The sequence below is a fragment of the Schistocerca nitens genome, chromosome 2 (assembly GCF_023898315.1).
Source record: "Schistocerca nitens isolate TAMUIC-IGC-003100 chromosome 2, iqSchNite1.1, whole genome shotgun sequence".
Taxonomy (NCBI): domain Eukaryota; kingdom Metazoa; phylum Arthropoda; class Insecta; order Orthoptera; family Acrididae; genus Schistocerca; species Schistocerca nitens.
The window spans coordinates 285,631,372-285,645,764 of NC_064615.1; the positions used below are offsets into that span (position 1 = coordinate 285,631,372).

General features: G+C 39.3%; 1 protein-coding gene and 1 long non-coding RNA gene across 4 annotated transcripts in view; one reads left to right on the top strand and one right to left on the bottom strand.

Moving 5' to 3' along the window:
• Positions 1–3,133: 3,133 nt before the first annotated feature.
• LOC126236036 (actin, cytoplasmic A3a) lies at positions 3,134–6,534 on the bottom strand. 2 transcript variants are annotated; one of them, XM_049945068.1, is made up of 5 exons: positions 6,187–6,534; positions 5,177–5,317; positions 4,853–5,092; positions 4,473–4,611; positions 3,134–4,264 (listed from the first exon to the last, which is right to left on the bottom strand). In XM_049945068.1, the coding sequence occupies exons 2-5, from the start codon at positions 5,300–5,302 to the stop codon at positions 3,639–3,641; spliced, it is 1,131 nt and encodes a 376-aa protein (XP_049801025.1). In that variant the 5' UTR covers positions 5,303–5,317; positions 6,187–6,534; the 3' UTR covers positions 3,134–3,638. The 2 variants fall into 2 exon arrangements, with proteins under 2 accessions (XP_049801025.1, XP_049801027.1); XM_049945070.1 differs by lacking the exon at positions 6,187–6,534 and adding an exon at positions 5,479–5,614.
• LOC126236037 (uncharacterized) overlaps positions 5,754–14,393 on the top strand; it is a 38,806-nt gene continuing 30,166 nt past the window's right edge. The window contains exon 1 of one of the 2 annotated variants that reach the window (XR_007544866.1): positions 5,754–6,296. This is a non-coding gene — a long non-coding RNA (uncharacterized LOC126236037). Of the gene's footprint in view, positions 6,297–6,590; positions 6,752–14,393 lie in introns of those variants that run through there. The other variant, XR_007544865.1, reaches the window with a different exon arrangement.

Genomic DNA, 14,393 nt, shown 5'->3' on the forward strand with positions numbered 1-14,393 from the left:
AGTCATTTTTCATATTCTCCCTTTTAGTTCACTGTGATGTAACTGGTAGCAAATTTGACAGCAGTTATAGACCTATTGTGATGTGATGGATTGCACCTCCAGCACTTTGAACTAGCCTTTGAATTCTACGGGAAAACAACTACGAAAAGTTAGGTTTCCTCCACTGTCCCTTGAGCACGTTATCCTCCACAGTAAGGCTGGCTGGCTCTGGGCACTATGGGACATAACATCTGTGGTCATCAGTCCCCTAGAACTTAGAACTACTTAAACCTAACTAACCTAAGGACAGCACACACATCCATGCCCGAGGCAGGATTCGAACCTGCGACCATAGCGGTCACGCAGTTCCAGACTGAAGCGCCAGAACCGCGCAGCCACACCGGCCGGCTCCACAGTAAGGGTTACAAGTTTCAATTAATGTAATGTTCTTTTTTACTTCCAGCTTTCCATTAATCCTTTTGGACCATAAAAATTGTGCTAAATATCCTTAAATCCCAACTCAGGGGATATCAACAATTAACTAATCTGTAAGTCTCCCCTGACCCACAATTCTGGGTAACTTTCCCAAAACCTACCCCTTCACCTAGACCTCTCCAGTACTTTTTCACCCTTCTTCCTTCCCCTTTAACTCTTCTGCCTAAAGGAGCCACTGGCTCCAAAAGCTTGCCAATCAAGTCTTTTGTGTGTGTTCTGCCACCACTTTGTGAGTAGAGTTTTTTATCTATCCAATTAAATAATTTTATCACTAATTGATTGTTTTCATACCCAGGTCGACAGGTAACACTTGCCTGATGGGGAGGGCTACACAGATAAAGGAACCTCAGTACATAAAGCTCCATGGGTACTATACGGAACTGAAAGGCCTGGTTCAAGCAGTAAGATCAATTTTAACTTAATAAACCAACCAAACTAAAATTATCTGACTCTAGCCTGGTGAGATAGCAGATAATTATGGTACCAAACAAGCCCATACACAGTTCACCAATATTTAATTCTCAGTCAAAAACAAAGGTTCACAGACCACAGAGATGAGGTATTGGCCTACAGTGAAGATATCCATGTAGTTACATATAGATAATAAACTGAACGCTTATGTATTGTGTAATAAATTTTCACTTGTTTTGCGCACAAAAGCTGAGAATTGCTATACGAATTGCAGGAATACAGAGTTGCATTTATCTGCAACTCACCTCCAACAAAATACATAAATTTAAAGCTGTCCTCAGACATCCAGATAAACTGAACTTCACGTTGCTGCTTTGTGGTGATATACTGTAATAGATCGAAATATGTTACTGTACCTGACAATCTGTACCCTCTACAGGAATAGATTCACTTGTCACATGCAAACCTAATGCTGAAATTAGATTTAGCAATATGCACATTCCACTGTGCAGGAAACTGTAAAATAGCGTTCCAATTTTTCTTGCTGAAGCCAACTGACTGTCACACATCCCTGGCGATTAATCACACTGATGTCCACAAAATACTATGAATCACTAAAACATGTCTCTCACTGAGAAGAGAATGAATTACTGTGTGATCAAGTGTAAAGTGAAAAAAATTTATAATTATGGCATCTTTACCTGACCAAAGTTTTACAAATGTCCTTATAACAAATGTGAAGATAAGTAACAATGCATCACACAAGTAATACAGAACATGAGGGAGGGGCTGTGATCACACTGAATTCAGAAACCTATTGTGGTTCATCCATTCAATGGGTGATATGAAAGACTAGTGCATATTTTACCCCAGCAAGAACAGACAACTCAAAAATGCAGTGCTTCAGAAAAAAACTACTCAAAAGAATTCTATAAAACATTGAAATATTACAAGCTTCCTTTTCAGTTTGAAATAAGTATTGTCAGCACTAAATTGCATTATTTTTAGTACATTAGCATATTTCACACATTTTTCAAGCTGACAACCCTAAGATGCTGTTTTGAGTTTTTGTTCTTGCCTTGGTGTGATAGCAACAGCAGATATACAGTAATTAATTCCATCTCAGAAATGCAAGCACTGACAGGCAATTGAATGTGGGTGAAACGAATGTGCTCAAATTTACCTCCACTTACAAGCACCCTAAATCCAACTGCCTCAAACACCTTCAGCATTTCCATGGATGCAGATATATGTTATGGCATCTGACACCAATACAGCTCTCCTACACTAACACAAACCATTTGTGCACATGGGCTGCTTCACCATGCCTACAATTTTGCTTTTTCTACAACAGCACACTGCAGCCCACTCTACCCTCAGCATCCTTTTAATGAAGGATTTACAGTTTCACACAGAGCTATAAACTGGGCATTGCACAAACATTTAATAATTTAAAATCTGGATATTAAACACCACTGCACTACCATAGTTTTAGTATCCCATTAAACATGAGCAAATTTTGAAGTGTGGCTATATTTCAAATTTAACTTGGAAGCATGGCATCTGTAGCAATTTTCTTTAACATTCTTTCTACACTAATGAATGCTTCATGGCACAAATAATGACTTACAATTGTTATCTACCTACATGCATGTACCACACCCACATTTCCAACTGACACCTGCATTTTGCTATTAACTAACTTTTCATACCTTGGCATAAAGGAATTTGGCTAATGAGGCGGTGTGTACATCTTAAAAGACCATCATAATCAGGTTCAAATGGATGAATCAGTCATACCAAGATTAAAAATTTGGCACTCCACTGCAGTGGAATTTTCTTCATATGAAAACCAGTCACTTTGGGCTAGTCACATTTCCATTACTAGTGCAATACATCAGTAAATTGTAAGTAGCAAATGTTATTTCCCCTACTTAAAACTTTGAAGCCTACAATTTTTTTACCTCTAATACCTCTTCCCATTCCCAGTTTATAACAGATTAACACATTAAGGCAACATTTTAGTAGCCAACATTTCATCAAGGCACAATTTTTTTTCAATGGACCTTCATAACTAATTTCCACTACTTTCAGACACATTCAATGTAAACTTATTTCCAACTGATTTACCCAAGTCAAAAGTTGCAGTTAACATTTGTTAACATCAAACTGAAAGAATTCAATTAAAAAAGCAATTACCACTTTACAGGACAAAAATGAGAAAGGTACATGAAATAAAACATTCATGTTTTAAATAAGTTTTATTTTCCCACTAATTTCTTGTCTGCACATGGGAATAAGTTAATACTTTGGCTATTGACATTTACTCAGCACATCTTTAATCTCAAGACAATGCCAAGTTGCTTAGAAAGGAAACTTGCACAACTTGTGAATTGCTTAATAAATGCAATACAAAAGTCATTTCAAATACAAAACATTAAGAAATTTACATTCTGGTACAGGAAGCTTATCCACTCTCTTCAATTTTAACACAAGTTATACATCACATTTCAGTTACTCAGTCACAGAAACACCAGGATATAATGAGGTGATTCTTAAATAGAAAAATGCAGCCTACCTTCCTCAATTGTAAATTGTAACGAAAACACTTCGAATCTTATAATACAAGGAGTTTAAACTGTTCAACATAATACAATAAAGAAAGTCTTTTGGCCACACCTGGTGGTGCCTGAAATGGTCTGGCATGATAGAAGTATAAATACTTCACCTGAACAAAATAATTAGGCAACTGCTTAGAAGCATTTCCTGTGGACAATTGATGGACCAGATTCATCATATTCTTGCTTAGAGATCCACATCTGCTGGAAGGTGGAAAGAGATGCCAAGATGGATCCTCCAATCCAGACTGAGTACTTCCTCTCAGGTGGAGCAATGATCTTTATCTTCATGGTGGAAGGTGCAAGGGCAGTGATTTCCTTCTGCATCCTGTCAGCAATGCCAGGGTACATGGTAGTACCACCAGAAAGTACTGTGTTTGCATACAGATCTTTCCTGATGTCTACATCACACTTCATGATAGAGTTGTAGGTAGTTTCGTGGATACCATTTGCTTCCATACCCAGGAATGAAGGCTGGAACAGTGCCTCAGGGCACCTGAATCGCTCGTTACCAATGGTAATTACCTGGCCATCAGGCAATTCATAGGATTTCTCTAGGGAACTGGAGGATGCAGCAGTAGCCATCTCCTGTTCAAAGTCTAGTGCAACATAGCACAATTTCTCCTTAATGTCTCTTACAATTTCTCGTTCAGCTGTGGTGGTAAAGCTGTAGCCCCTCTCAGTAAGAATCTTCATCAGGTAGTCTGTTAAATCACGGCCAGCCAAGTCCAATCTGAGGATGGCATGGGGCAGGGCATAACCTGTAACGAATTTACATTGTTTCAGATACAATGAATGCAACAACTTTATAGAATATCTACTTCAAAATTTCAGTAAGATTCTTTTCAGGGAAACATTGTTCGAATAAACTGTAAGCATATACCCGTATTTTGAAATTTGTAAAATTTCCTCCCACATTACGATTAAATGTAAATGATAAGGGGTATATAATATTCAAAGGAAGCTTACCTTCATAAATTGGCACGGTGTGCGAAACGCCATCACCAGAATCCAATACAATACCAGTTGTCCTACCAGAGGCGTACAGGGAGAGCACAGCCTGAATAGCTACGTACATGGCTGGGGTGTTGAAAGTTTCGAACATGATCTGCAATCAAACATTAACGTTAGCAAAATGTTAATAATCACTATAAAATTTAGTTTTTAATACACTCCCGTCGTATATTATTTAATAAAAGTTTTTCACTGCCGGGTGGCAGTGAAAGAATACTGCGACTTAAATGTCATGCTTCTGTCAAAGTGGTCAGAAGGCAAGTAAGACACTCAAACGTCGCAGAATTTAACACTGCCACTTTTTAACGAAAGTATACGTAGAATTTGATAATTACCTGAGTCATCTTCTCCCTGTTTGCCTTTGGGTTCAATGGGGCTTCAGTCAGAAGAACGGGATGTTCCTCGGGCGCCACCCTAAGCTCGTTGTAGAAGGTGTGGTGCCAAATTTTTTCCATGTCGTCCCAGTTTGTGACAATTCCGTGCTCAATTGGATACTTCAGAGTAAGGATACCTCTCTTAGACTGGGCTTCGTCACCAACATAGCTATCCTTTTGTCCCATGCCCACCATCACTCCCTGCGAAGAATTAAGTACGAAGTTAGTACTATATTCACACTACCGGTTACAAACTTCAGAACAGAATCATAAGTTCCGCCTTACCTGATGCCTTGGACGACCAACAATTGAAGGGAATACGGCCCTTGGTGCATCATCGCCGGCGAAGCCAGCTTTGCACATTCCGGATCCATTGTCCACAACGAGAGCAGCAACTTCTTCGTCACACATGTTGAATTATTGGAACTGTAACCGCGAAGATATAAATTACAAAAAATTCTAATTCACTTTATATTTACGATTCACGAATAGCAAAAGTTTTTATATTTCCGTTGGATCACTTCGAAAAAGCACTAAACTGAATACCGAGGAACTAAACACCTAAACTTCAACTGCCCACAACTTACTTGAAATAAATATGCACAAAAATCCTAATACACTACACAGCAAGCACACTCCACCAACTGAAGCACAAGACTGAACGGATGCCACCCAGCTGCTGCCCAGTAATATAGACAGCCGACCCCCCCTTCCCCTCACGCCCCCACCACCGCCAAACTAATAAGGGCATGGCAACCTCGACCAATGGCTGCTTTCTTTACCATATATGGTATTGAGTCGGCGGCGTGCTGCTATACGTAGCCTACCGGAACACGCCCGGCGAGAGGGAAAAATGAGGAAACACGGTCAACGGAATTTAGTAAAATCCAGCGACTAGTACGCTAGTACCCGGGCGATCGTTAACACACGCAGAGAATAAACCTCACCGCAAAATGTTTACGCGACAGCTTATTTTCTACGATATTTGATTTCGGTTTTGAACTTACCGCGTTTTCAGAGGGCCGCGGCGCACCAGTGAAAATGTGTTCTATATTTAAACGCTACAAACCACCTGCTACGGGGAAGAACTTTCTTCTGCGCTTTAAGAATCCACCCGACAAGCAAGTGTTTGATACGGACAAGACACCAAACCGGCACTTCACAAGTAATGAATTAAAACGCTTATATCACGCTCTCGATGATCACGGAACAAAATTTATACATCAATCGTGCTGGAATACATTCGATAAGACCTGAACTCAAGTACAATTGCTGCATTCAACAGAAGAACTTACCTTGACGGAGACCACTGCACACACCTTCCGTACTCCACAACAAACACGCTGCAAGTGAGCGATCTAACCGTTAGGGGAAAGTCTCGGCGGAATAATGGACTCTTCCACGGGTATGTTCTCACTTTTAATTCACGTTTTAGTTTGATGATAATGTATTGTAAACGCTTAGAAAATTGTTGCTTTCTATGAAATTGTGAGTGCTTGCTACTTTGTCCGGCATATTTGTGATAAACTTATTAGATTTGAGAATGTATAGTGCCGAGCGTAGCGGACTCCCCTCGCGCGCTTGGACTCTTCCAACTTCTCCCTCCACGCCGCCAGCTCCTCTGCCACATATGGGCATAAAACGAATAGAGATTTCTGATTGGCTGACGGCTGGACGGTGCGGTTTGATTCAACTAAACGCGAGACACAGTTGGAAAGGTTCAAAGTATGCGGTTCCCGTTTTCTTTGAAATTTCTGCGTGTCATAATTACGGAAGAGCGTGAAATGTGAATATTTCGTTTGTAAAGCTATATATAAATTCAGAATGTACCCTGTAATTTGACATCACTTACTGAATTGGGTACGTAAAACTAGTTCATTTTAACAGTGCCTGTATATATTGTGTTTTTAGCGTTGGTGAAGGAAAATAAATAGAATTGGCATTCCTCAACACATTAAAACCTGTCACTCTACCTGCACAAGCAAATAAATTGATCCTTTAAAGTCAAAATGTGTGGCACAGTTAAGAATTCTAGAAAAAGCGAATTTTCGAAGCATGAGCACGGAACAAAGCAAAAAACTGAGTGTGGATAGGATTTCAATACAAAACTAAGACAATAACATGCGTATTCGTCTACTAATTGTACGTAAAGTCACTTGAAAGCTACAGCAGAGTAATTGTTCTTAGTCGTTACTTATAACAGTCATTAAATACACGAATGCCTTTCGAAGCCATTTTCTTGGAATTCTCAGCGTGTTATACAAAATATAACCCTGTATCATCTCCACCGAAATGTAACTATCTGTGGTTCCAACGGAAAGGACTTTCTTATGTATACTGTCCAGACAGTGATGTTAAACAGTTAAACATTGAAGTTGTCAGCTAGACAGAAAGCTCGCTTCATTCATCGAAACTACGTTAGTACTTCCTTAATGATTATTCCGTCCATAAACATTCGTGTACTTTGCAGACCAAATGACCAGTTTTCTTCGAAAACTGTAAAAGTTTGCCTATCCCAAAGTGGCTAGTCGGTCAGGAATAAGTAGCGCTGATTTTTTGCAGTACGTTTCGTAATGCTTTAAAATCATCCCTTTATATAGATAATTCTATGCGCAAATTAAATCTTGTGGTGAACTGTACTCACCCTGTAGTTAAACAGCTTTCGTAGTTACAAGAACGGTTACAAAAATGATTGCAACTTAACACTGAAATTTGTCTTTGCGATACTGTTTTGTTTAATTAAGTTTCTGTGCGCTGTTTTGACACTTCTGGTAGCATTTTCCATGCATTTGGAATCACTATTGTCGTGACTTTCCGCAACAAAAAACTTGTTGGACCTATATTTAACGTAGTTTCAGAAACGTAATTTAATTTCACGGTGGATGACATTCCGTATTAAAAATTTGTAAATATCGAGGCTGTAAACCAGAATTAGTTTTCCTCGCTTTCGGAAAATTATACTCATTGTATGGCTTTATTGCCCTGTGAGTATTCGTAAGTCGTACATAGCGTTACCTTGGAGTGCAGCTTATGAAGGATATGAGATTCACTTCAATCAGATATTACCCAATATTTTATGCAAGCGTTCGTTGCTTCTTATAAATTTCCTAATCTGAATACAAATGTTCTGCCAGTTTGTTCCGAAAATGTCACAAGTAAAATCTGCGTGAAAGACAGGTAGAGTGAAGTATCAAAGTACTAAGCTTTCAGATCTCGTATAGTAACCTAACCAATTTAATAGTGATTCAGTACTGTAGATAGAATACTCGCATTAGTCCTAGGAAAATGTTTTGCAGAGAAAACAAAGCTGACACTAAAGTTTCCCGCGCATGCGATGTAAAGGCAGAGGTACAGTAGCATATGCACGCGTTGCTGAGTAAGTTTGTTCAAAGCATGAGGTAGACGAGTCTGCATCGGCATGACGACAGTAATCCGTGCATTGCGCCGGTGAATCAAATGGGTGTCTAAAATCTTCTTTGAGCATCCCAAAATCGGTAATCACCGGCAAGAAAAAAGGCGCGGCTTAAATTCTTTTTTGCGGTTTGCTTTAATCCCGTTACCATGAGTACTGGAACAAGTGCCTACAAACATTATAAAATACTACTATTTATTGTTTAGAAACATGCCGCGAAAGAATCCAAGGAAAGATATTTTCTTATCGCGCAATTGTAGCACGCTATTTACCCAAACTAGTGCCTTCCCAATGTAGAAAATGCACCGAAACAGAGGTGATTTCCTGTGGGAGTTACCGCCAACATTTGACATCGTTTGTCGGGCGCGGAAATTCCGTGTTGGGCGTGTACTCAAAGCTATGCGTAATCATTAAAGGGCTGTGTGGAGTGGAAAGCTGTGATTTTTTTTTTGACTAAATTAAAATTTAAAGTCACTTTAAAATAACAGCGTAATATTTCCCACTATCTTGATGGCAGTTACCTAAAGATGGAGGCCGTTAATTTATATCGTGAATAGATCTCCACCTGTTTAACAGTTAAAGTTGCGCAATTTATGATGGCTCATAAATGACGAAATATAATTACATTAACTTACACTAGAAATTTTGTTGCTGGCAGTTTTTGCCAGAACCAGAAAAGTGAAGAGGCAGCATCGCTTTGACAATTGTACCCCCCTTTACACAATTGTACTTGGATTACTTTAAATGATTTCCCTGGAAAATAGTTCTTCCGTGAGATCAGTCTGAGCTTAAAATAAAAGCTAATTAACTTTCTAAGCAAGCAGAATGATCATTAAATGCTGATCTCGTCGATCATTAGTGAATGAAGTACAGTGGCAATTGCTTATTGTGCAGAGGAATGAACTTCTCATAACACTGTCATGCAGTAGTTTTGAGAGCTTTTGATTGGGGCTGAAGGACGACACGGTTGTCCCTTCTGGTAGGAATATCACTAATGACGTCATTGGTGCCACCACTTAATTTCTGCATAACATTAAAGTTCGTACGCTACGTGTAATTGGATAGTTCAAGCCTCAAATTATTTTTTACTTTTCTAGATATATAGTGACCAAACGACCTCACTTTTAAAATCCCTCTGAGAACAGAAAAGCTGAAAGGAAGACAATACACGTTACATAATACAAAAAACAATTCAGCTGTTCGGTTAGCATATTACGGATTTCGCTCGCTTTGTAATCAATTACAGCGAGCTGCGCAAAGTAACTATGAGAACAATTTTGTAAACAGTTCTAAAAACAATTAATTCCAGCGGGTCACAATAACGTGGCGAGACTACTAAGGTTTAACGAAACAGTTAGGACAGATTGGTAAATACGTAAAGTGAAAAGTGTTTTGTGGCTAATATTCGTAACATTTTTATCCATAGATATTTCAGTCGTTATTTTCGAAATCGAATGACATTAGATTTCTCGGAGACATAATGGTTGTTAATGTGTGGTTCCATACGTTTCTTAAAATAGCTTACCGAGGTGGTGAAACCAGTTAAGACTGCCTCCAAAGTACAGGAAGGATACAGGTGCGTAAATATCGGACAACGTGCTGAAACTGTGTAAGATACTAGCAGCCTTCCGTCTGACATTTAGCATACTTCAATAGTTTTTAAATGCTCATGTAAACGTTCACTGTGTGGGTGTATTCTTTAGAGGTAGAATTCTCTTGCAAAAGGAATAACCCCTTCGATAAATCATTGTTAGTTCAGTAATTTAGGATTAACACTGCAGAATCCTCCCCTTTGTGTAAAACTTACCGATGTTTCGAAATCTTGAATAAATTATGAAATAATAAGATTGACTTTTCCAGTAACACCCTGTACTTTGATTCGCCGTAGTAGTAGTGAAATTTTCTGAAGGTAGAGTTAAGAGTCCATTGATTTACGAGAAGGGGATTTATTCCGAAAACTCGATCTGTTTGTTCCACCTTCCGCCTAGCGAAACAGAAAAACTCGTTGCCCGTGGCTCATTGTAAGCCGTAAGGGAGTGCAGTCATTTTTTTGTCTAATGCAAACAAATCCAAATTTCTTAGCATTTAACATAGATGGGGTGCCCGACCAAAACATTCTCGTCCCTGGTTCGTGTTGGATTTAGCCTGATTTCCCATAAATCTTTAGTTAGATGAGACTTTGATAGTACGTATTAAGTAAACGACATTGTGCTACTACAGCATGTACGTCAAATGAATAAAACTAGGAATGCTTCCTACCAGATTTGCGCACTTCCAGCGTCACAACATTATTTTCCGTCCATCTACATTTTCAGTTATACTCCGCAAGCCACCCAACGGTGTGTGGCGGAGGGCACCTTACGTGCCATTGTCATTACCTCCCTTTCCTGTTTGTCACGTATGGTTCGCGGGAAGAACGACTGCCGGAAAGCCTCCATGCGCGCTCGAATCTCTGTAATTTACATCCCTGTAAATATACGTAACGGTAGAAATGTCGGCTAACACGCAGCCCTTGCTTGCCTCCTACCAATTCCGCGCCCACCAGAAATTGCCGGTAAACAAAGCTGGCGCTAAACAGCTTGTAAATCATAAACAAGGCAAAGCAGTGCAAAGACCAAATATGTTGATTTGTTTTTGTTTCCGCCATATTTGTGACGTCATGGGTCAAAGCAGACGGGCGGGATCGGACGCTTCCGTATTTCCAATGCGCTTAACAGACTGGTTTTCAATTTCATTTGGTATCCCTAGATTAGATTTACTTTAATTCCAATTGATCGGTAGTGAATTTGCCCTCCAGGGTGTAGAACATGTCAGAAAAACAATAATACATGAGAAATATTTACAACTAAAACAAATAAGCTAATGTACCTTCCGCAGGTTTTTTAGCTAGTGATATGTAACTTGTAAAACTGTTATTGTTAGCATCTGTTACCAAGTTCCACACGAGCATATTCCTTTATAATGCTGTTTTGGGTCGGTAAGAAGTGATTGGGAGCGTTGGTTTGTTACCGTAACCCTTTTAGAGTTTATGCGGTATTCAGTGTTAGAAATTAGAATAGTTGCATAGGGTACTAGGAGGGTGGTTACAATCCGTACAAATGAACTGCTACTGAAATGGTCATTGCTTCATACGTGTCTCGCTTTCCGAACTACTAGAAGAGGGAAATTGTTGTTAAAAGGAGAAAAAGTGATAGTTTGAATATGGCATTTAGAGGTGATATTTTTCATACACAATATAGGGCAACTTTTCTGTAATACATAGCCCACTTGATTAGTAGGCGACAACTCCCATTGTGTGATTCGTAAAGGATCTTTAGGATCAATCGCACTTTGTGCTTAATTGATTCAATACTCGTTCGTAGATTCCTTCACGGAGATATGTAATGTGAAAGAGTAAAAACGTTCAATGACGAGGGAAGTATAAAAATATTTGGCCAACTGCACCATCAATAACATACCTGGTAAAATTGACTACTAGCACACCTCTTCGTTTGATGCATAATAAACTTACAAATAAATTTCTGCTTAGGAGGTCGTACTTTGTCATGTTTTTTTACCCAAGTGTCCAGAACACTTAGTGTTATATTACATTTTTCACGATGTTTACCCAAAAAGTAAACTAGGTTGTTTAGTTGATAGCACAGGTGTTCATGATCGTAAACTAATCTCTCTACAATTAGTTAGGGGGCAGTGTGAAGCGACATGGTGATTAACAGAATGATCCCGGGAAATCCAGTGCATGTATTAAAAAAACAACCCGTAGACTACACGCCGAGCGCAATGAAAGTACTTTTTCAGTATTTGGGTCGTTATCGATCAATAACAGCGGAAGACTAAAGACTCAGAGACGGACTTAGGCACTTACTGGTATAGCCTATACGAAAGTGTACAGATGTTCAGTAAATTTGAGATAACTGTTAGAAGAGAGACTGCTCTCACGAAACACTGCACGGAACTCCTAGAAAATAGATACATGATAGTGCGTGAAACAATTCTGCATCCATAGTTAATTTCCCACAGCGATTGTAAAATATAGGCGCACAGCATACGGTAAGAAGTGGCTAGGGATGTTTAAATATCAGATTCGATACATGTGGGATCGATATCTGCATCTTAAGTTAGACTGTGGTTGTATTGATACCTCGATAGTATCGCAACAAAAATTTCGATACAGACGGTATCTTATTTAGAACAGAAAGCGAAACAGGGAAACTGTGCGCAGTTTTAGTGAACAAACTGTAATGAAACACCAAATGCAAACTTAAATAGTAAGGGACAGACAAAATCTGGCCCTTGACATAAATTTTTATGTTGCTCATACCAGCTATTATTTCAGTGCACCGTTACAAGCTTTCAAGACAAAAGCTCTCGTTTACAACAGGTTTTTCAAACCTAACTGTTCATTTTGAATAGCAGGCAAAATGTCGGAATTAATCTAAATTTTCATGATCCAACTCGAGAATAAAATCGGTACTCTAATTCACTTTTCCAAAGTAGTGGAAACATGTTGCTAAGTGTTGTTTATTATACGCTGCACATTTAACTTTTACGACCGGTTACCGCACTCGTTTCCTGTATACTACGTAGATAATGCATACTTTTTCTCATTTAGTAGTAGTGAAAGATATTCCATAACAACTTCCTCCGAAACTTGTACTCTTTCTTTGGGAACAAAGATATCGAACGTGTAGTATCACTGTTGTTGCATGTACTCGCATCAGTCGGCTGACACAATATGGGGAGAGAGATTTGCTCGATGTCGGAGAGAACTTCATTTCTCGCGCTGCAGTTGAGTATTCCGGCACTGCAGAGGGCGTGTATCGTGCGTATACGCAGTGGGTGTCACAGCCGCACTTCCTGGCATCACAATCCCAGGTCCTCTCCTTTTGTCACAGCGGGATTGTTATTTAAGTACGTAGTGTTACGTCATTGTGCGTACACTGGAATATCCGTCAGCTTCACAGCGGAGCGCAGGGGAGACGAAACAACCTGAAAAGTCGAAAAACACAGCGGCGGGCTTCGGTATCTCTTCCAGGCCACTCAGCCAATTTATTCAGTTCGCGAATAGTCTGAGAAAAATCATTCGCGCAAGTGACTGTGACTAAGCTAGTTTTGTAATAAATAACACCTAGACTGTAATGTACAGGTAATTTAAAGTGAATATAGCTATTACAAACGTAACCATAAATGCATAAAGATCCTTAGATAAGAACTAGAGGTACTGTAAACGTTTAGTTTTCTACAAGTACCTTATAGGTGCTACTTTTATTTTTTATTTTTTTATTTGGCCTTTGAGTGTGTACTCAATTTAGCCATCGGCAACACATAGTGACAATGTACACATAATTGAATAAACAAATACAGAAATGCATATTTACAAGAGTAAAAAGCTTAACTGTTACAGTTTTGTACATAGTGTTTTAAAAATTGAATTGAATTGGAAAATAATTGTCTTGGCTTACAATTCACACCAATTCTGAAATATCTTCATCAGCAAGAATTTACGTACACCATTAAAACCTATATATTGTAACCAGTACTCTTGATGAAGTTAACTATCACTTTATATAGAAGAACGTCTTTAGTACACAAAAGAGAAGCTGATTGAGGAAGATGGTAGCCCATACTCAGCAATGTCTTCAGAAAGACCAACCGTTCACGGTCAAATTTGGGGCACATAAATAAGATGTGGTTGACATCAGCTTCCGACTCAGGATCACACTCGCATGTTGGTGAACTGTAAACGTTGATCCGATGTAGCTGTTATGGGGAAAGAGGCATGATTGAAGCGGAGTCTTATGATGGTAGAAATCGTGGATCGGTCCAGATGTGTCCTCATGAACCACGGCTGTGATAGGTGATACGACATATGAGCGATAATAAATTTCACGCACCAAGCGTGTTGGCGCAGTGGTTAGCACACTGGACTCACATTCGGGAGGACGATGATTCAAATCCGCTTCCGGCCATCCAGGTTTAGGTTTTCCGTAATTTCTCTAAATCACTCCAGGCAAATGCTGTGGTGGTTCCATCGAAAGACGCAACTGATTCCCGTCCTCGTCCTAACAATCAGAGCTTGTGCTCAGTCCC

What these genes read in the sequence shown, in the direction of transcription:
- LOC126236036 (XM_049945068.1), bottom strand. Translation starts at nt 5,302, where the DNA reads ATGTGTGACGAAGAAGTTGCTGCTCTCGTTGTGGACAATGGATCCGGA. An exon ending in TTGGTCGTCCAAGGCATCAG is followed by an intron (nt 5,093 to 5,176) that starts GTAAGGCGGAAC and finishes AATTCTTCGCAG; the next exon opens with GGAGTGATGGTGGGCATGGG. An exon ending in ACAGGGAGAAGATGACTCAG is followed by an intron (nt 4,612 to 4,852) that starts GTAATTATCAAA and finishes GTTTGATTGCAG; the next exon opens with ATCATGTTCGAAACTTTCAA.